Raw genomic sequence first — 22,175 nt, forward strand, 5'->3', positions numbered from 1 at the left:
TTAGATTAGGTAGCTGCCCCCCAGCATAGGTTAGATAGGTAGGTGCCCCCCAGTATAGGTTAGATTAGGTAGGTGCCCCCCAGGATAGGTTAGATAGGTAGGTGCCCCCCAGGATAGGTTAGATAGGTAGCTGCCCCAGTATAGGTTAGGTAGGTGCCCCCCACGATGGAGGGGGGAGCCGCAGCCGCGGGGAGGGCAGCCCGACCTCTCCCTCCCTCTCCCTGGGCCGCCCTCCATGCGATCCCCCCTCGGACGAAGTGCAGAGTAATGCGCAGGGAAGCGCTATAGAAAACTACTCACCTCGCTGGCTCCAAGCGCTGCTCTCTCGCCGCCAGTCTCCTCTCTCTGCCTACACGCTGATACACACACACGCTGCTTCCTGTTTAGCAGCGTGTGTGTATCAGCGTGTGTAGGCAGAGATGAGACTGGCGGCGAGAGAGCAGCGCTTGGAGCCAGCGAGGTGAGTAGTTTTCTATAGCGCTTCCCTGCGCATTACTCTGCACTTCGTCCGAGGGGGGATCGCATGGAGGGCGGCCCAGGGAGAGGGAGGGAGAGGTCGGGCTGCCCTCCCCGCGGCTGCGGCTCCCCCCTCCATCACAGCGCCCCCCTCCCAGCAGCGCCCCGGGCGGCGGCACGCCCCGCACGGGGGTAGAAACGGCCATGCTTCCATGCATGAGCTTGAGGGCTTGGACTGGTGTGTGCACATGTCTATGTTATCATATGCATGTGCAGACCTTGATACATGAATTTGCACAGGTGTAGTACCTAAATTGCTTTCCAAAATGTCAATCCTTACCCACAAAAGCTACCCAGGTAGCAACACCCAGTTCTGATTGTGCTTTAATCTTAGTGCATTTTCTTTAATTTCTAGCCTGCTGTTCTTCTTTGCGATCCCAGCCTGTACAACCATTCTTGATCCACCGTTCTCCATAACTGTTCCAGTCTGTCTGACTATAACCTCTAAAAGTGGCGTAGCTAAAGAGCTATGGGCCCCGGTGCAAGGTTTACATTGCCCCCCCCCCCCCCCCCCCAAGCGCTCTATGCATAACAATTGATACGGCCCACCAAAACCTGCCAAGGACAACCACAGTGTCAGAAGTGCAAGAAGGGGATTGGGAACAGTTTGTTAATGATTACTACAAAAAAAGCACCTATAGAAGTGATTATTACCAGCATAGGACCAATAGAGAGCTAATACTGTGGTTGAGGGTGGGCCCCGAAGGCCCCTCTGGCCCAAGGGCCCCCGATGCAGTCGCTAACTCTGCATCCCCTATTGCTAGGCCACTGACCTCTCTTCTGCCCCTGTTGTAACCTCAGCCTGTGACCTTCCAGCACTGATTTGGACCTCTGGCCCTATGGCAGATATTGACCACCCCAAATGGTTGCCTATGAATTGAACTTTATCTGGATATCTCCACAACATGTCTTTTACTGTTCTCCATGTCACCAGTGTGACAATATCAGGAGCCATGACCTTACGGTCACTGGAAGCAAATAATCCATTGCCCGCTAGAAGTGTTGGTCCATTATACTTTGTGGGGCGCTCTTCGAAAGACCAGGGGCCCTGATGCACTAACCAACGGCAATAATGCTGTGCAGAGACAGCATATGCTAATATAACTATACTACAGCAGACAAGTGTAGCACAAGGTATGCTATTTGTGTAACCGGCAATACTCGAGTAATGTGGGCTTTGCTACGATACTGCGTTAGTATGTGCATTACTGTACCAATGCTCGCATTACTCGAGTTACAGGAGTCACCTTACTAGTGTAACTTGTGGTACACTGCCTACAGTAGTACCGGTAATATTGCCGTGCGCATGGCAGTATTACTGCTGGTTTATGCGTCAGGCCCCAGGTGCCTATTTAGACTACACACTTGGGAGAGTCCACACCAACCACAAGTGGCAGAGTCAAAAGCATCCATTACTGGCTTATAAAAGGCCACTTTAGAATGTTGCATTGTTTAGTTCTTAGCCATGCTTGGATCAATTTAGCTGTGTGTTCCTGATCTATGTCCTGTTAAAGGATCCATAAAGTCAAGACTTATAAAAAGTTTTCTAAAGCTGGGTAGTATATTTATACTTCAGTTCAGAGTGTCTTGAAAAGCATCTTCAAAACATAACAGAGCCTCCACTATGTTTCACAATAGGTACGGTGTTCTTTTTTTTGAAAGTCTCATATTTGGTTTGTTAATATAGAGCTGATGTGAGTTGATAGAAAGCTGCAGTTCTGTCTCATCTGTCCAAGAGAAATTCTCCAAAAGGCATTAAGGCTTGTCAGTATGTTTTTTTTAATTCCTGTCTGGCTTTTCATGGTTTTCTTTAACTACCTGCGGACCGAGCGAGTGCGAATCTACGTCAGGCAGGGGGCGCTGCAGTCCTAACCGGACGTAAACTCTACGTCCCATTGACCGCGCGCCCCTGCCCGTCTCCGCCGCTCGGTCCGCTCTGCCCCCGCCGCTCGTTGCTGCCCTGCCGCCTCTATGACGGCAGAGCACTGTGAGCCGGGCAGGAGCCGTTTTCATTGGCTCCTGGCCCTGTCATTCATGTAAGCCGCTCTCATTGGCTTACATGGAGTGACAGGGTCAGGAGCCAATGAAAGCGGCTCCTGACCGGCACACAGCGCTCTGCCGTCATAGCGACGGCAGAGAGAGCAGCCTGCTGCGGGGACAGAGCGGCGTGTTCGTCGGGAGCGGCGGATCATTGCGGCGATTCGTTGGGAAGCGGCGATTTACGGGACCAGCACCCTCTGGTCCTTAAGGGGGCAGAGGGTGCTGGTCCAGAAAGGGTTAAGCAGGGGATTCCTCCTAGGTATCAGAAATTATGGATGGTGTGTCAATAAACCGATGGATCTTGATCTTGGATTTCAGCTTGTACCTCTTTGGAAGATGACCTTAGCTTTTTGTCTACTGCTCTCACTAATTGTCTACCCATTCCAAGGTCAATTTTCCTTTTGCTGTCATTCCCATGGATGACTATATAAACAATATCTGTTAAACCGAGGCAGGATAATCCCACCACATGTAGTAAAATCTTCCTCTGTCCCCACACCCTCCTTAGCACTGCTCTGCACTGTGAGGATAGATTTTGGACACTTTGTCTGGGGCCAGATAAGCCAAATGGAGGATCTTAAGGTTGGTTTCAAACAAGGAATAATAGTAACTACCCTTAAGGCCTCTTGCACACTGCACGCGATTCCGATTCAGATTCCGCTTTTTAATCAGTTTTTACATCAGATTCAGATTCCGATTTGCAGTGTGCAGGGAGCAAACTGCAAATCAGAATCTGAATCGGATGTAAAAACTGATTAAAAAGCGGAATCTGAATCTGAATTGCTTGCAGTGTGCAAGAGGCCTCATAAGGATACCAAAGCAGTGGCCCCATTTGGCTGAGATGAGTTGGGTATTCAATTCTCCCTGCCACTTAGCGAAGATTAGAGACATATTGTGTTCCTGATGGGCCAATATCAGGACATCAAGGTAAGACATGATACCTTCATTGAGTGAGGACTCAGAGCACCACCTTTCAAAGTAAGTCGTTGTTGTGTCAGGCAGAGGGGAGCACCCAGGGAGGACCAGTAATAATACATTTGATGGAGCTGGAAAATTTGATGAGGAATAAGGCTATGCTGACTGATTAGGGAAAGGAAAGGAATCCACTTGCCATTCTGTAGAAAGTTAGCAAATTTAGTTAACTTAAGGCCAGTTAGCCAGGTCAGATCCCCTGTCAAGCCCAGAGCAAAATCAGAGTTGCACATAATTAGGGTGTTTTAAAAGGGAGTGGCTTGGAGATTCTGGGAGAACCTATAATGCTTCCAGAGTTGCAGAGTGGGGTGTGAGTATGGGGATATACTAGAAATCCTGGGAAGATTCTTAAGGAACAACCAGACTTTCTGATCAAGTAAACATGGAGATAGAAAGAGGATTCCAGGAACAGCCATAAGGGGGATTGAAATCTAGCTTGGGTCGGGGGAATATGGACCAGCTGTGCAGCAATATCTTAATACTAGCTGATGGCTAGGGATGGTCGGAATGCCAATTTCTGATTCTGCATCGCCATTGCCAATTACCGATTCCGCTTTCCGCTACCAATTTCCGCATTCCAATGCGGAATTTCCGCCGGAAATCACGGAAATTCCGCCCGACTTTAACATTGATTTTCTCAAAAACTATAAGGTATTTTTGAAAACTTTTTTTTGCATCTTGTTCAGAAGATTCTTTTTAATAAACCCTGAAAATTTGGTGTTTCTAGGACTTACGGAGGATTTGCTATTAACCGCTAAAATCAGTGGATTTTCACTGTAATGTAAAATGCAGAAAATTGGCAGATGCATATTTTCTGCATTTTACATTACAGTAGAAATCCGCCGATTTAGCGGTTAATAGCAAAGCCCCCGTAAGTCCTAGAAACACCACATTTTCAGGGTTTATTAAACTGAATCTTGTGAACAAGATGCAAAAAGAGGTTTTCAAAAAGACCTTATAGTTTTTGAGAAAATCTATGTTAAAGTTGGATGGAATTTCCATGATTTCTGGCGGAAATTTCCGCGATTTCCGGAAATCCACCTACTGCACTTGCATTACTGATTTCCGCATTCCGATGTGGAAATGCAATTTCCGATCGGAATTTCGGAAATTGCATTTCCGCGGAATCCGAATGAGCATCCCTACTGATGGCCCGGTATTGCCCGGGTATGTTACATAGTTACATAGTTATTTTGGTTGAAAAAAGACAGACGTCCATCGAGTTCAACCAGTACAAAGTACAACTCCAGCCTGCTCCCTCACATATCCCTGTTGATCCAGAGGAAGGCGAAAAAACCCTTACAAGGCATGGTCCAATTAGCCCCAAAAGGGAAAAATTCCTTCTCGACTCCAGATGGCAATCAGATAAAATCCCTGGATCAACATCATTAGGCATTACCTAGTAATTGTAGCCATGGATGTCTTTCAACGCAAGGAAAGCATCTAAGCCCCCTTTAAATGCAGGTATAGAGTTTGCCATAACGACTTCCTGTGGCAATGCATTCCACATCTTAATCACTCTTACTGTAAAGAACCCTTTCCTAAATAAATGGCTAAAGCGTTTTTTCCTCCATGCGCTTTGAGAAGGCCTAGGGACAAAAAGCTCATAAGCCAAGCTATTATATTGCCCTCTGATGTATTTATACATGTTAATTAGATCTCCTCTAAGGCGTCTTTTCTCTAGACTAAATAAACCCAGTTTATCTAACCTTTTTTGGTAAGCGAGACCTTCCATCCCACGTATCAATTTTGTTGCTCATCTCTGCACCTGCTCTAAAACTGCAATATCTTTTTTGTAATGTGGTGCCCAGAACTGAATTCCATATTCCAGATGTGGCCTTACTAGAGAGTTAAACTGGGGCAATATTATGCTAGCATCTCGAGTTTTTATTTCCCTTTTAATGCATCCCAAAATTGTGTTAGCTTTAGCTGCAGCGGCTTGGCATTGAGTACGATTATTTAACTTGTTGTCGATGAGTACTCCTAAGTCCTTCTCCAAGTTTGATGTCCCCAACAGTATCGCATTTATTTTGTATGGTGCTAGACCATTGGTACGACCAAAATGCATGACATTACATTTTTCAACATTGAATTTAATCTGCCATTTATGTGCCCATATAGCCATCCTATCCAGATCCTGTTGCAATATGACACTATCTCCCTGAGAGTTGATAATTCTGCACAATTTTGTATCATCTGCAAAAATAGCAACATTGCTCACTACTGTATCTACTAGGTCATTAATAAATAAATTGAAGTGCACTGGACCCAGTACAGACCCCTGTGGGATCCCACTGCTAACAGTCTCCCATTTTGAGTATGATCCATTGACCACAACTATTTGTTTTCTGTCCATTAGCCAGTTCCCTATCCATGCACACAGACTCTTCCCCAGTCCTTGCATCCTCAACTTTTGCACCAGACTTTTGTGGGGAACAGTGTCGAAGGCCTTTGCAAAGTCCAAGTATATCACATCTACAGCATTCCCAATATCCATATTAGCGTTCACTACCTCATAAAAGCTGAGCATGTTAGTCAAACAGGACCTGTCTTTAGTAAACCCATGTTGATGTTGAGAAATAAGATTATTTTCTACTATAAAGTCATGTATAGTATCTCTTAGTAACCCCTCAAATAGTTTGCATACAACTGATGTTAAGCTTACAGGTCTATAATTTCCTGGATCTGATTTGGCTGTATTTGGCTGTTGTTAGCTCCGCCCACTTTTTCTAAGCCTAACACACAATTACTCAATGACCAAGTTTTTGAGCTTTGTGGTCTTTGGCTTCAACAATTTTGTATTGAAATGAAACAAATCTGATTGGCTATTTTTGGCTCCACCCCCTTTTCTGAAATTGAACCCCAGTCACCCAATGACCAACTGTACCAGGTTTAAGGCTTGTGCCATTAACAGTGCAAGAATGGCAGCAATGAAATACTCCTCTTGAAAATCAATAGGTGAATTTTGATTGGCATTCATAGGCTCCACCCACTTTTAGAATATCAATCCCAGTCACCCAGTGTCAACTGTGCAAAGTTTGAGAACCCGACCGCTAACAGTGTAAGAATGGCTGCAGTTTACATTTTCCAGTGAAATTTGTATTTGTCTCCGCCCAGTGATGACCCGGCATTTCCCGGGTATGTATTTGGCTGGTGTTGGCCGCACCCACTTTTTCTAACCCTAACACACATTTACTCAATGACCAAGTTTGTGAGTAAGAATGGGTGCAGTTTACATTTTCCAGTGAAATTTGTATTTGTCTCTGCCCCCTTTTTGGTTATGGGAATAAAAAGTATCCTATACTTTATTCTAGGTAATGTACTATGTGTGTGCCAAATTTCATTCAAATCCGTTCAGCCATTTTTGCGTGATTGAGTAACAAACATCCAAACATCCAAACATCTAAACATCCAAACATCCGAACATCCAAACATCTGAACATCCAAACATCTGAACTTTCCCATTTATAATATTTAGTGAGATTAGATTGGAACTGCAGGATACAAAATTAGTATGAATTATTTAGCAAATTTGGTCCTTTAACAGTGAATCATAAAAAAAAACTCTATGACAACTTTTTGATGTCTTTACTTTGTTGCAGTTTTTTCATCAACAAAATTAAAATGCCTCCACTGTTCAAGTGACAGTGATCTTTCCTGCAATGGGACTGATGTCAAGGAATGCTTTGAGCACGACGAGCTGTGCACCACGTCCTACTTCATAGAAAAGAAAGGTAATGCTGCACTCATGAAGGATATCACAACTAGAGGAACAGTGACCAGGATCCATCTGAAAATGGCGCCTGTGAATAATGGGGCACGGTGTTGCCACTAATCCGTTTGTCGCTTATCGCTATTCAACGTGAAAGCCTTATGGTTATTTAGCTTTGTTTATTTTATTGAAAATTAGCGTTAACACACAGAACCCTCTCTGTACCTATCCTTAACCCCTAGACCCCCCCTGGTGGTGCCTAACCCTAACCACTTCCCTGGTGGTGCCTTACCCTAAGACCTCCCTGGTGGTGCCTAACTCTAAGCACCCCCTGGTGGTGCCTAACCCTAAATCTCCCCTGGTGGTGCCTAACCCTAACCACCCCCCCCCCTGGTGGTGCCTAACCCTAAGACCTCCCTGGTGGTGCCTAACCCTAAATCTCCCCTGGTGGTGCCTAACCCTAACCACCCCCCCTGGTGGTGCCTAACCCTAAGACCCCCTGGTGGTGCCTAACCCTAACCACCCCCCTGGTGGTGACTAACCCTAACCACTCCCCTGGTAGTGCCTAACCCTAAATCTCCCCTGGTGGTGCCTAACAGTGCTGTTCATCCAGATTCCGGATATTCAGGTAACCTGGATATCCGGGTAACCCGGATATCCGATCTTTTTTCAGCTATCCGACCGGATTCGGATTCCAGATAGCTGGGCCCAAATCCGGATAGCTATCTGTAGATAGTTGGGCTCATAACATGGATATCCACGGATATTGCGGATATCCATATCCAAAATACTGTAACTAAGGAGATGACGTCCTGGAGCCAATCAGAGGCCTCTCAGCAGAAGCCCTAGCAACCAATCACAGAGGGGAACCCTGGCCAGCCCCACCTGACCTCATTGAGCCAATCAGAGGCATCCCAGCCTAAACTCTGGCACCCAATCACAGAAAGGAACACTGGGCAGCCCCCCTGTATAATAAGGAGGGCTGCCATGATGACACATATTGTCTTAGCTTGCTGAATGCTCACTGAGAGACATGCTCCAGTGCTGGTGGCCTAGCAAGGGCTGTATACAGTTATAAACCTAAAGCTGTTCAGTGATTAACCCCTTCACTATCACTAACCTAACCTATACCTAAGGCTAATAGCTGGCCAGCAGGCAGCAGCTGGCCTGGTCTCTGCACACCACACACACAGACACATAGCAGCTGCAGCAGCCCCCCTGCAGCAGCCTAACAAAAAAAAAACCAAAAACAACCTTTATTAATAAAAATAGCAAAAAAAAAAATAAAAAAATTAAATAAATTTAGCAGAAATCAGAAACACCGATTTAGTCGGTAATAGGTTTAGTTTGAAAGACACGGAATTCTGTCAGAATCAAAAATCAGCATTTCCACCTATCCCTATCCCACACAGTGATGGAATAAGACTGCAGAGAGTTATGGGGGAAGCCCATCCAAAAGCTTTCTTTAAATACATACAGGGTGCATTTCTGTTATATTTCCCTTCTGCCCTGTGCAAGAGTTCAGCTCCACTTTCTTTCTTGACCTAACATAGGTGCCTTGACTCACTAAACTGCGCTGCCTGCTACAGCAGCACAGCTTAATGACAACAGGGAGTGTTATAATTCCCTGCGCATGCTATGCAGCCACAGCGTGTGCAGTCCGATTACGCTGGGCTCAATTAGTTTAAAGAGTGCTTCGTTACATTTAACGATCGCTCCACTGAACCCGCCCAGAGAGGCGGGTCAAGTAGTTTCAAAGAACGATATTCCTGCACTTTCATTGGCCCAGTAGCCTGACTGTGACAGCTAAGAAATAGAACATTAATAGCCCAGAAAGCAGTCTCATTGTTTCCAAACCAGTCTCATATTGTTTCCAGTACAGGAAGAGTTAAAGAGAATCTGTACTCTAATATTCTTACAATAAAAAGCATACCATTCTTTTCATTATTTTCTCCTGTGCCCCTCTGTGCAGTTTCTGCCACTCTCTGCTGCAATCCTGGCTTGTAATTAACAGTTTTAGGCAGTGTTTACAAACAAACTAACCAGCTTCTAATAGGCTCAGCTAAGCATAGTGTGTGAGTCATTCAGAGTGTGCAGGGGGCCTGCAGAGGGTGTGTATCGCTTCTATCCAATCACAAGCAGCCCTGCACATTCCACACATTCCAGCCTTAGCCCGACAAACAGGACAGAGGAAAGATACATTGATTTATTACAGAGACAGTGCAGTTAGGAAAGGCTGCAGTAAGCCAGAGCAGATTAGAACAGGCATAGGAACTCATAGGATAGAAGAACTAAGGCTGAAAAATTTGTTACAGAGTCTCTTTAAGACACTCCACTTTGTCTATGCAAAAAAGGTTCTCTGAGCACTCCAACTATTTTAGCCAGCTACAGTGCTGTTTTCGGAGGTACTTCTATTTCAAAGACGCAGTGATCAGCAGCTTCAAATAAGATTTTTACTGCAGGAAAGTTTAAAGGGTCATTAGCCCTACTCTGTTTCATAGTTTAAAATACACTGTAGATTGTTAATTGCAAATATGATAGAAAGATGCAATGCTATAAAAAATAGAAAAATAACTGAAAATAAAAATATGAGACTCTTTTCTTTGCTACTAATGTTTTATTCATTATCCATTCTACACATAGAGTACAATTCATTATATCATAAGTTTTTGTTTTTTTTTTTGCTCCAGTTTCACTTTAACCACTTGAGGACCGCGGTGTTAACCCCCCCCCCCCAGTGACCAGGCCCTTTTTTACAAATTAGGCCACTGCAGCTTTAAGGCCAAGCTGCAGGGCCACACAACTCAGCACACAAGTGATTCCCCCCTTTTCTCCCCACCAACAGAACTCTCTGTTGGTGGGGTCTGATCGCTCCCCATTTGTTTATTTTTTATAAATATTTATTTTATTAATTTTTGATTACATTTTTATACTTCCCCCTCCTTCCCTCCCCCCGCCAGCCAATCAGCATGATCGGCTGTCATAGACTTCCGCCTATGACAGCCGATCACTTCCCTGCCTCTGGAGGGGACAGCTGTGTCACACGGCTGTCCCCAATACAGCGCCGTCTTAGATCGCAGCGCTGTACATGGTTATTAGACGGAGGTTTCGCCGTCTAACAGCTTCCGAGCGGCAATCGCCGCTGGGAGACTGAAGGCGGAGCTTTGCTTCACCTCCCAAGCGGAGATGTGCGCGCATCGGTGCACGCGATCTCCTGCTAGCTCCATAGAGAGCCATGCTCCCGCCAATCAGTGTGGAGCGTTCCTGGGGCTGCCGCCGCATTCACGGCAATTGGCATGGAGCGGTCGGCAACAGGTTAATAATAGTCTTTATGCAGAATGTGTAATGATGAATTTTATTTTTTAGGAACGGAAGTGTTGGCTCGCTGGGTGAAGAAAGGATGCAGGAAACCCCATGATTGCACCAGCTCACCCATAACTCTTAGCGATAGCAATGAAGGAGCAACCATTGCGTACGGCACGGTGTGCTGCCCGAAAGAACAAGAATCCTGCGACGCTCCAAGTACTGTACCATATTTTCTATTTACATTTTGTAAACAGTGAACAGTGAGTTTCTGTCTAGGAGGAGTTCACAGAATAGAAACAACATTTTGTAATGATGGTTTTTGGGTGTGGTTAAAGCTAAATTGTTAACTATATACTTCTACCACCGATATATAAGTGTGAATAGGGGAATTTATTTAAAGGACCAAAAAAAATAAAATTATAACATTTAAAATGGGAATAATAAGAAAATAAGAAAAAATGAAAAAAAAAAAAACATTATTTTTCGGGTTTCGGCCATTATAGTTTTACAAAAAAATATTCTTCTGTGGATAAAAGCAACACATTTTATTTGCTTATTTGTCTCGGTTATTGCAACGTTTCAATTGTATCCCTAGTACAATGTGTGGTGACAATATTTTATTTGGAAATAAAGGTGCATTTCAGTTTTACATCCATCACTAATTACAAGGCCATAATTTAATAATAATATACCCTCTTGACATACATATTAAAAACATGTTTAGTCCCTAAAGTCTGTAAGTGTAATTTTACTATTTGGCCACAAGATGTCCTCGCACATTATTTTCTATTGCATACAATAAGTAGGCTAAATAAGAAGCAATGTGTGCTTGTGTTACTTCGCGAGTGATGCAGGCATTTCATTGATTCCAGCAATCACGTGGACCTAGAGGCGAGGTTAACTTTGTTCCCATTCATTCATCTAATGATCAGCTTCGGAGCAGCAGAAACAAGCGAGCGGGAAGGAGCGTGGCGGCACGAGCAGCACACAATCAGAGAATAATCACTGTTTTTGAACAAAAACAGTGATCATTCTCACCAGACAAGTACGGATTGGCTCAGGGGACTTCTGCTACATATGTTAAGGAGAATAGTGGGTAGAAGTAAAAACAAATGCAATGCAAAGAAAAATGTTTTTTTTAAAGCGACTCTGTAACAGAATTTTCATCCTTATTTCTTCTAGCCTATAAGTTCCTATACCTGTTCTAATGTGGTCTGGAATAGTGGTGCTCATCTGAGCTAGGATATCCGAGTTACTCGGATATCCTAGCTCTTTTTTCACTATTCGAGCTCGAATACCGAGCTCGAATAGTATTAACTATCCGGGCTGTGCTATCCGAGCGCACCCGGATAGCAAGCAGCTATCCGGAGATATCCTAGGCTATCCGAGCTCGGATAGCGTCACAAGCTCGGATAGCGTCACGACAGACGTCACCTCGAGTCCTCACAAGCGAATCAGAGAGCTCCAAGCCCTCTGACTGTAGCCAATCACAGAGGGGTAGCCTGGCCAAGCCCCCCTCTATAAATAGCGGACGCCATCTTGCCTCACTCGTCCTGCTTGCAACTTACTGACTGATTGTACTGAGAGACTGCTCCAGTGCTTTTTGTCTGTGTGCAAGTGCATTGCTATTGTTCTAAACCTAGTGTTTTTACACTCCAACACTTGATCTTCAACTGTATTGCTTTGTATTGTAGATAGATTGTATTTTAGGTTGTGTGATTAGGGACTAGGGAAGGAGAGTCTGTCACTGGTGCTGCTGCTGCAGGCCTGCAGCCAGCAGCTAGGCCCTGTGCCTGCCCTGCTCTGTGCTCTTGCTCTAGTCTCTAGTTACCTCACCTCACCTGTGCTCTCACCTGTCCTTACTGTACTACTTCTGTGTTAGATAGATATTGTACTATTTTATAGTTAGCAAGGCACAGCTTTACTGCTATACCTGTCCTGCTGTAACTGCTCTCTGTAATCTAGTCACACTTGTTGTATTGTTTAGCTAGATTCTTCTATTGTTTAGTTAGTACTGTAGTGTACTCTAGTCTGTATATAGGTACCGTCTGTCACCGCGTTACCTAGGGTCTCTATGTGTGCGCAGTCAGTGCACATCTGCGGCCGCTGTCCGCACCCTCTCTTTAGTTCTACACCCGTCCTATGGTTTATTACTTCTATTGTGTATTTGCTGACTTGTACTGTAGTCTGTGTATAGGGACACCGTCAGTCAGCGTCAGCTAGGGTCTTTGTGTGCGCAGTGCGCACTCTCTCGTTAGCGCTACACCGATCTCTGCTGTAAAGTACACCTGTCCGTCACCTCACACACCCACCACCACCAGTCCCACCCCATTAAAGTACCCCACTTGTCCCACCCTCCTTTACATACATAAGTTTTTTTCTTTCATTTGTATAATATTAAAAATATACAATGTCTGGCACTGGCAGCCGCGGTCTGGGCAGGGGCAGCAAGGGCAGCAAGGGCATCACCAAGAGAGGAGGTCGTGGGCGTGGCAGCCGCGCCACCACCACCATGCGCAGTTCTGCGTCTGCACCAGTGCCTATTCCGCCATTAACCACTGGCCATGGACGCCTTGGCCGCCCAACAGCTGGGAGACACGCTGCAAAGACACAGCAGCAGCAGCAGCGTGTGGCCCAGATGTTCCTCCCACCGCCAGGTCGTAGCCGTCCTATTGAGAAGGACGCAGACGCTGTGGTGGAACTGATGGTGGATGAGCAGGCCACCATTAGCTCTGGAACAGAGTCCTCCACCCCCGCCACCACTCCTGTTTGCAAGAGCAGCAGCAGCCGCCCAGCACTGCCTGGGGAGCAGGAGGAGGAGTGCAGTTCTCCAGCCCCAGCGGGCGACACCAGCACCCTGTCACTCAGCACCTTCTTTACCCCAAACACAGCGAGGGTATTGAGTGCTGTTGCGGCAGAATTTGAGGAGGAGGAAATGCTGATGGACACTTTGGGGGATGATGCTTTGGACAGTCAGACAGTGGTGACTGTCCATCCGCCCATGCATGCAGAAGGGGAGTTTGGGGGATCCCAGCAGGACATGTTTGCAGAGGGGGAGGATGATGATGACAGGAAGCAGTACAAAGACTGGTTGCCAGGTCCTGGGAGTGGGGATGTCATCAGCTCTGAGGAGGAGGAGGAGGATGCGTCTGCGGGCCTTGCTAGAAGGATCAGCATCGCAGGCATGGGCAGGATCACAAGTGGGCGTGGTATGCAGGCCACACAGCGTGCTGATCAGGAGACGAGTTCTGCCAGTGCCACCACCAGCTGCACCAAGAACTCCCCCCAACCACCACAGGGAGACCAGCGGCAGCAGCACCTTCCAGCCGAAGGGGCAAATTCACCTCCCCAATATAGAATTTTTTCACCCTTCCATATTTGGAGTGCAAGTATGCCACCTTCAACCAGTGCCGCAAGCAGCTCAGCAGAGGGAAGGAGCCCTCTGCGTTTGGCACCACCTCTCTGGTCAACCACCTTGCAGGGAAACACTTTCACGAGCATGAGGAGTTTGTGAAGTTGAAGGAAGCTGGCAGTGGCAGACCCGCCACCACTGCGAAGCCGTCGGCAGCAGGAGTGCGTCAGCAACGCACTGCTCCTCCTCCCTCTGCAACTCCTGCCGCCGACACTGAGGCCTGTTCTGGCAGCCAGTCCTCAGTGGCCTCCTCTGCTCCCTCCACTGCTTCCCGTGCCAGCAAAAGACCTCGCCAGACCCTGCTCAGAGACACCTTCCAGGGGGTGGTCAGGGTTCTGCCTCCCAGCAGCCGTCGCGTGCGTCAGCTGAACGGCTTGCTGGCACAGGCCATGTGCTCCCAACTCCTGCCTTATTCCCTTGTGCAGGAGGGGAGCGACATGCGTGCGCTCCTGATGTGTGCAGCCCCCGATTGGCCAATCCCCAGCTGACATTATTTTGCACGCACGGCCATCCCTGCACTTCACCGCTCTGTGATGGCCAATGTCGGGAGAGGGCTGGAGCACGCGGTGGGTCAACGGGTCCACGTCACCATGGACTCGTGGAGCAGCCGGTTTGGGACAGGCCGCTATCTGTCCTTCACCGTGCATTGGGTCAGCTTGGTGGAAGGGCATGAGGAGGGGGGAGCAGCATCGGCCGGCACTGCCAGAGCAGCAGCAGCACCAACAATGCAGTGGGTGGTGCCACCATGCAGGGTCAGCGGAACAGCAGCAGGTTCCTCTGATCCGCTTCCATCCTCCGCCACACCAGCCCAAACCCCCCGCCTCAGCAGCAGCGTGAAGCCCCGCCACTACCAAGCGCTGCTGGAATTGGTCAGCCTGGGGAAGACCAAACTGATGGCGAACCACGTCCTGGACAAACTCCGAGAGCAGGAGAGGAATTGACTGACCCCCAGAGGCCTCAGAGTCGGAGAGGTGGTGTCCGACAATGGGGCAAACCTGGTTGCTGCCATCAGCAGGGGAGACCTGACCCACATCCCCTGCCTGGCCCACGTCCTGAACCTGGTAGTCCAAAAGTTCCTGCGGACCTACCAGGGGATGGACCAACTCCTTGAGGCGGCAAGGAAGGCTCATGCTCGATGTTCCAACTCGCTGGAACTCCACCCTGGCGATGTTGGAGCGTCTGGTTGAACCAGCCAGTACGTTGCACGAGCAACAGTTGCCTCCCTCACTGCAACTGGGCGTGCCGCCACCAACCTCCCGTCCATCATCTCCACGGAGGACTGGGGCACATGCAGCAGGTGTGCTCAGTCCTGGCACCCTTCCTGCAGGCCACCAACATGGTGAGCAGGGACCATGCAATGGTGTGCGAGTGGGTCCCCTTGGTGTGTGTGCTGGACAGGGCCCTGTATGCACTGGTGGAGGAGGGAGCGGCAGCCTTGGACCAGCAGGAGCTGCAGGCAGCTTCACAGGCCACCTCTGAGGAGGAGGGCTCGGAGTTGGTGGAGGTCCCTGACCTTGCTGCTGATGAGCAGAGCACAGCTGGACTGGTGCGGGGGTGGAGAGAGGATGAGGTGGAGGAGGCAGAGGAGGACAGCAATGTCGGCTCTGGGGCTGCCGATAATGTGCCAACAGACGTGGCCAGACTGTTCCCAATGGCAGCGCACATGCTGAGGTGCCTGCGCAAGGACCCAAGGGTGATCCAGATGAAGCAGAGGGAGGAAATCTGGATCTGCATGATGCTGGACCCACGTCTGAAGGGGAAGCTCAGCCAGTTCCTGCCTGCAGGAGGAGACCGTGCGCAACAAATGAGGGATTTGCAGCTGTCCCTTGTTGAGCGCTTGCAGGAAGCCTTCCCTGAGCCATCCATCCCCACTGTCCAGCCAGCACAGAGGCAGCAGCAGGTGCCTGCATCCACCAGCAGCAAGCGCTCGCGCACCACAGACCTGCTGTCTCTGACCCAAGAGCTCTACATGAGTGTAGAGCTGCCAAGGAATAGAGAGGGGGTGCCTGCAGCAGCATCCTTTTTTTGCAGTCACAGGAAGCGCTTGACCCGCATGGTGGCTGACTACATGGGGTCCTTCAGCGGGCTTGACAGCGTGGCCCCTGTTGATCCCATGGAGTATTGGGTCAAGCACCTGCCGATCTGGAGTGAGCTTGCGCAGTACGCCCTGGAAGTGCTCTCCTGCCCCCCTTCCAGCGTACTGTCAGAGCGTTGCTTCAGTGCAGCCGGTGGAGTCGTCACTGAGAAGCGATCTCATCTGTCTCACAAGTCTGTGGACAGACTGACGTTTCTCAAAATGAACCAGGCTTGGGTGGAAGGCGAATTCATGGCCCCTGTTGTCGGCGAGAGGGGTACATAAAGTGACGACTGGCACACACATACGCCTGCTGCTGCTGCTGTTATAGTTCATCCTGCTGTCTGTGTTTCCACTGCTAGGGAACACATTACAAGGTGCTGCTGCCCAAGCGCCACCAGCTATTACGCTCAAAAATAGCTGCATTAATTTGAAAAAAAAAAAAATTGTAATTATTTTAGAGGTGTCCGGGTTGAAAACTGTGTTGTCCAAATTGTGTATTGGACACAATGTGGGCTTCACAACCGCTGTCTGGAACCTCATGCTGTGTATTTACGGCCCTGGAACCACTGCTAGGACCCAGGGCCTACTATGTCTCGCTGCCTGCCCTCCTGCCTGCTGCCAAATGCCAGTCTGCCACACACACTTATCCTCCTCACGCTGCCTGCTGTTATATTTCCTCCTGCTGTCTGTGTGTTTCTACTGCCAGGGAACACATTACAAGGTGCTGCTGCCCAAGCGCCACCAGCTATTACGCTCAAAAATAGCTGCATTAATTTGAAAAAAAAAATTGTAATTATTTTAGAGGTGTCCGGGTTGAAAACTGTGCTGTCCCAATTGTGTATTGGACACAATGTGGGCTTCACGACCGCTGTCTGAAACCTCATGCTGTTCATTTACGGCCCTGGAACCACCGCTAGGACCCAGGGCCTACTATGTCTCGCTGCCTGCCCTCCTGCCTGCTGCCAAATGCCGGTCTGCCACACACACTTATCCTCCTCACACTGCCTGCTGTTCTATTTCCTCCTGCTGTCTGTGTGTTTCCACTGCCAGGGAACACATTACAAGGTGCTGCTGCCCAAGCGCCACCAGCTATTACGCTCAAAAATAGCTGCATTAATTTGAAAAAAAATTGTAATTATTTTAGAGGTGTCCGGGTTGAAAACTGTGCTGTCCCAATTGTGTATTGGACACAATGTGGGCTTCACGACCGCTGTCTGAAACCTCATGCTGTTCATTTATGGCCCTGGGACCACCGCTAGGACCCAGGGCCTACTATGTCTCGCTGCCTGCCCTCCTGCCTGCTGCCAAATGCGAGTCTGCCACACACACTTATCCCCCTCACGCTGCCTGCTGTTATATTTCCTCCTGCTGTCTGTGTCTCCTCTCCGCTACCAGGGAACACATTACAAGGTGCTGCTGCCCAAGCGCCACCAGCTATTATGCTCAAAAATAGCTGCAATAATTAAAAAAAAAAATTGTAATTATTTTAGAGGTGTCCGGGTTGAAAACTGTGCTGTCCCAATTGTGTATTGGAAACAATGTGGGCTTCACGACCGCTGTCTGGAACCTCATGATGTTCATTTATGGCCCTGGTACCACTGCTAGGTACCAGGGCCTATTATGTCAGTCACATCACACTGCCTGACACACATTACTCCTCCTCCTGTAGCTGCATTGAGCTTCTGCTGTCTGTGTGCTGCTACCACTGCCAGGGAGAACAGAAAAAGAACTATTTTCTACTGCCACCTGCCCACGCACTCTCCTACCGAGTACCGACCAACTATTACCACACGCACACACTACAAATAGCTGCAAGCCTGCAACTACTACTTCCTCCTCCTGCTGATGTCTGTGTTTTACCACCGCCAGGGTACACAGAAAAAGGCGCTGTGGCTTGCAATGTGCCACTACCTACCTATTATGCCATCAACACAAATATAACTATATCAACAAAAGGAGAAAAATATAGTTGGCACTACAGCACTGAACAGCTGACGCTGGAGCGGTGCGGACAGGATTGTTGCACTACTTTTGATATGGTGCACCCTGCGTGCTCTGATATAGTTGAAGTCACTTGTAGTGTAAATGAGGAGAAAGAGGTATTATCGGCACTGCAGGTGCTTTATTCCATCAAGGTACTTGGTAAAAACATGCACATAAAAATAACGTGTCACAAAAATCACATACCATGGACAAGTAGTGCGGTGGGTGCTGGGCAAAGTCTGCCTGACGGCCGTTTCGCGCTATATATGCGCTTCGACGGAGGCTGCTACAAATATAACTATGGTGTTATTACAATAAAATATTTCCACAAATGAAGTAAAAAAAATATTACAAAAGAAAGGAAAACCAAGACACATAATATAATGATAGAGAAGAAGAGGAAGAAGAAGAAGAAGATGAAGAAGAAGAAGATATAGAAGAAGATGAAGAAGATGAAGAAGATATAGAAGAAGAAGAAGATATAGAAGAAGAAGATATAGAAGATGAAGAAGATATAGAAGAAGAAGATATAGAAGAAGATGAAGAAGAAGAAGAAGAAGATATAGAAGAAGATGAAGAAGATATAGAAGAAGAAGATATAGAAGAAGAAGAAGATGAAGAAGAAGAAGATATAGAAGAAGAAGAAGATATAGAAGAAGAAGAAGATATAGAAGAAGAAGATATAGAAGAAGAAGAAGAAGAAGAAGAAGAAGATATAGAAGAAGAAGATATAGAAGAAGCAGATATAGAAGAAGAAGAAGAAGATATAGAAGAAGAAGAAGAAGATATAGAAGAAGAAGATGTAGACGATGTAAATGAAGACTTCCAACAACCATTTTGGACACACCTTCTCATGCAAACACTTTTCATGAAGTTAATTTACTTTTTTTGAGACCTTTTTTATAACTACCACATCACCACATAATCACTTGATGTTTTTCTTCATAAAAAAGGTGGTTTAATGCATCATTGACCTCTTATACAAGTTTTACAAGCTATTTAAGGCCAGCTTGAATATTTTACTCGAATACAGACTCGGATAGTGACGTCGGATATCCGAGGTCGAATCGGATATTCGATTACATTGGATATCCGACTTCGAGTGAATTCGGATAGTTTACTATCCGAATTCGACCAAACTCGAATAGGATAATGAGGTATCCGAGCAACACTAGTCTAGAATAATGCAGCCTTTCCTAGTTGCACAGTGGCTGTATTATCTCTGTTATCTAATCTTCTTTCCTCTGACAGCTTGGTCGGGCTCAGGCACTCAGGCAGGAATGTGCTGTTCTGCTTGTGATTGGATAGAAGCTATATACACCCTCTCCAGGCCCCCTGCAGGCTCTATGTGAGTCACACACTGAGCTACTCTCAGCCTATCACATGCTGGTAACAGCCATGTCTTTTGTTTGTAAACACTGCTTTAAACTGTCAATTACAAGTCAGGATTGCAGCAGGGAGTGGCATAAACAGCACAGAGGGGCCCAGGAGAACATAATGAATAGAATGGTATGCGTTTTATTGTAAGAATTTTAGAGTACAGATTCTCTTTAAACTCAGAAAAATGACTTTAAAAAACATTTTTCCTTTGCATTTTAAAATCGATTTTCTAAAGAACTACAAAGTATTTTTGAAAAAAACTAAACAAAAAAAACATATTTTGACTTGTTCCCAGTATTCCCCTTAAAGTGAATGGTAACCGCATTTAAAAAAAAAATGAAGCAAATGCTTACCTAAGGAGAAGGAAGGCTCTGGGTCATATAGAGCCTTCCGTCTCCTCTCTCGGTGCTCTCTATCCTGTGCTGCCCCCCCCTCCCCCGTTTCTATCCCCCACCAAAAGGGTATTTGGAAGTTTTCGGGAGCCGTGTCCTCCTGAAGACGTGCGGCTCCATACTGCACAGGCGTGAGCGTGCAAGAGAGCGTGCTTGCGCAGGCGCAGTACAGGGCCGCCCTTCTTCAGCAGCACTCGGGCTCCCTGAAGACTTCTGAAGCCTCCTTCGGCCGGGTAAAGCAGTATTTGACTAATTTAGTCAAATACTGCTTTCGAGAGAGCCAGCACTGGAACGAGGGGACCAGGAGAGGAGCCGGAAGGCTCTATAGGACCCAGAGCCCTCCCTCTCCTTGGGTAAGTATCTGGCTCATTTTTTTTAAATGCGGTTCCCATTCACTTTAAAGTTAGCCAGAGCTGTAAAAAAATAAAGTTGTGATACTTACCCACAGCTTCCTCCTGCAGCATAAACCCACGCCGTCCTCCCGCAGTCTGCCGTTCTGCTGTGATCAGCCCCGGAATCCATGCAGATGGATTACTTTTACGTGTAAAATTAATTACAAATTTTCCCGAAATGAGCACAAATTTTGCATAATCATAACTTTGCATCGTAGTTTGCAATTTACGATGCTGAGTTACGATTATGCAAGATTTATGCTCATCACCATGGACTAGTCTAAAACCTGTCAGATCTGTCCGATTTTTACTGATTACTGCAAACAGGAACATACTGTAGGGGGGAAAGTAATATATAGTTCATTTTAATCTGTGAGAAAATGCACTTCTTGCACACATGTATTTTAAAGTTTACTTTTCTTTTGAGAGCTATTTCAAATTTTTATTTTTAAAAAAATGTCCACAAAGATGGAAGCTCCTCCCCTGCTGTATGTGGAATATGGCCCTGGTATTTGTTATTAGGGATGCTCAATTCTGGATCCGGATGCAATCCGGATAGTTATTATTTGGATTTCATCCGGTTAAATCAAATCACCTGTGCGGGGTGGGCGGGGTTAATCTTTACCCATCTGACGTCTTTTTAGGTCCGTCCCTCGGCGCCTCCCACGATTCGGTCCAAGTGGCGGTCACGTGATTACAAACACTTCCTGCTCCCGGGTTGAAGGAGGAAGTGTTTGTAGTCACGTGACGCGTGTGGACCGCATCGTGGGAGGCGCCGAGGGACGGACCTAAGAACATGTCAGATGTGTAAGATTAACCCCGCCCACCCCGCACAGGTGATTTGATTTAACCGGATGAAATGCAGATAACAACAACTATCCAGATTTCATTTGGATCTGGAGTTGAGCATTCCTATTTGTTATTAGATTTTGGTGCAGATCTCCATTAACACTAAGTGGGTTCTCCGGGATAAGGTGCCCATTGGTGGTTCATTTTTTTTGTGGATGACCATATTTTTGATAAGATCATTTAGATTGAAAGAAAATATTATATTTGATCAATGGACAGTATTAAACTCCTTGGCGGTAGGACTTGAAGGCTGGATTCACAGTTTTCATTTACATAACCCATGTGTTACAATGCGTTATAATGAGTGTGAACTTCAATAGAGACTGGACATAGATGTTAAAGTGGGCCTGAACTAAGAACTTCATCTTAGCGCTAAAAGATAAGCAACATCATAATAAACGTTAAAGAAATACATTTCTTTGTTACAGCTGATACAAAACCTGCAACAAATCTGCAGTGTATCTACTTCCTTCTTTCATGGTAGCAGACATATTGTTAATATATTGGGCCTGATTCACAAAGCGGTGATAACTCAGTTATCACGCCTAAAAGACTATAGGCGTGATAACCTTTGCACTAGCAAAGTTATCACCGCTTTGTGCTCTAACTCGCGCAAAGCTCCTGCGCACAAAGTTTTGCTCGCGCAAAGTCCCATAAGGCTTAATGGACGCTGCGCGCGCAGCGCGCGCAAAACTTTACGCGAGTTTCTTCACATCACGCCTAAACTAAGTTTAGGCGTGATAAAGGGCTTTTCACAGGCGTGTAAAGTGTTTGCACCACTTTGTGAATCAGGCCCCTTGTGTTTACACATGAGCTCTCTCCCGTGGCAGTCAGCTGACACAGCTAAGGGATCAAATTACAACTTGTGCTTAGTCACAGATGAGGGGGAATTAGACAGGTTACACTCTCTAAATACGTACAGGGTGCATTTCTATATGTTTTCTTTCCAAACACAGTGAATCCAGCGCAGGAGATTTGGGCACAGCCGGCGCCACCATAGGCCATAATAGGAATTACAGCTATAGCGGCGCACAGGGAGTAACTTTGGCGCCGTCAGAAGACGGAGCTGAAGTTACTTTTAAAACACAATAATTTGGCTTCCAGCAATAGCTGGAAGCTGAATTATTTCATTCCCCCACTATCC

The 22,175-nt window shown here is 46.8% G+C and overlaps 1 protein-coding gene across 2 annotated transcripts in view; it reads left to right on the top strand.

The window, feature by feature from the left end:
• The window catches only part of LOC137523095 (phospholipase A2 inhibitor gamma subunit B-like), a 99,597-nt gene that overhangs the window by 66,776 nt on the left and 10,646 nt on the right, over positions 1-22,175 (top strand). For both annotated transcript variants that reach the window (XM_068243312.1, XM_068243311.1), the window contains exons 2-3: positions 7,131-7,262; positions 10,607-10,762. In XM_068243312.1, the coding sequence (XP_068099413.1) occupies positions 7,131-7,262; positions 10,607-10,762 (288 nt within the window). The remainder of the gene's footprint in view (positions 1-7,130; positions 7,263-10,606; positions 10,763-22,175) is intronic.

Source organism: Hyperolius riggenbachi, chromosome 6 (assembly GCF_040937935.1).
Source record: "Hyperolius riggenbachi isolate aHypRig1 chromosome 6, aHypRig1.pri, whole genome shotgun sequence".
Lineage (NCBI taxonomy): Eukaryota > Metazoa > Chordata > Amphibia > Anura > Hyperoliidae > Hyperolius > Hyperolius riggenbachi.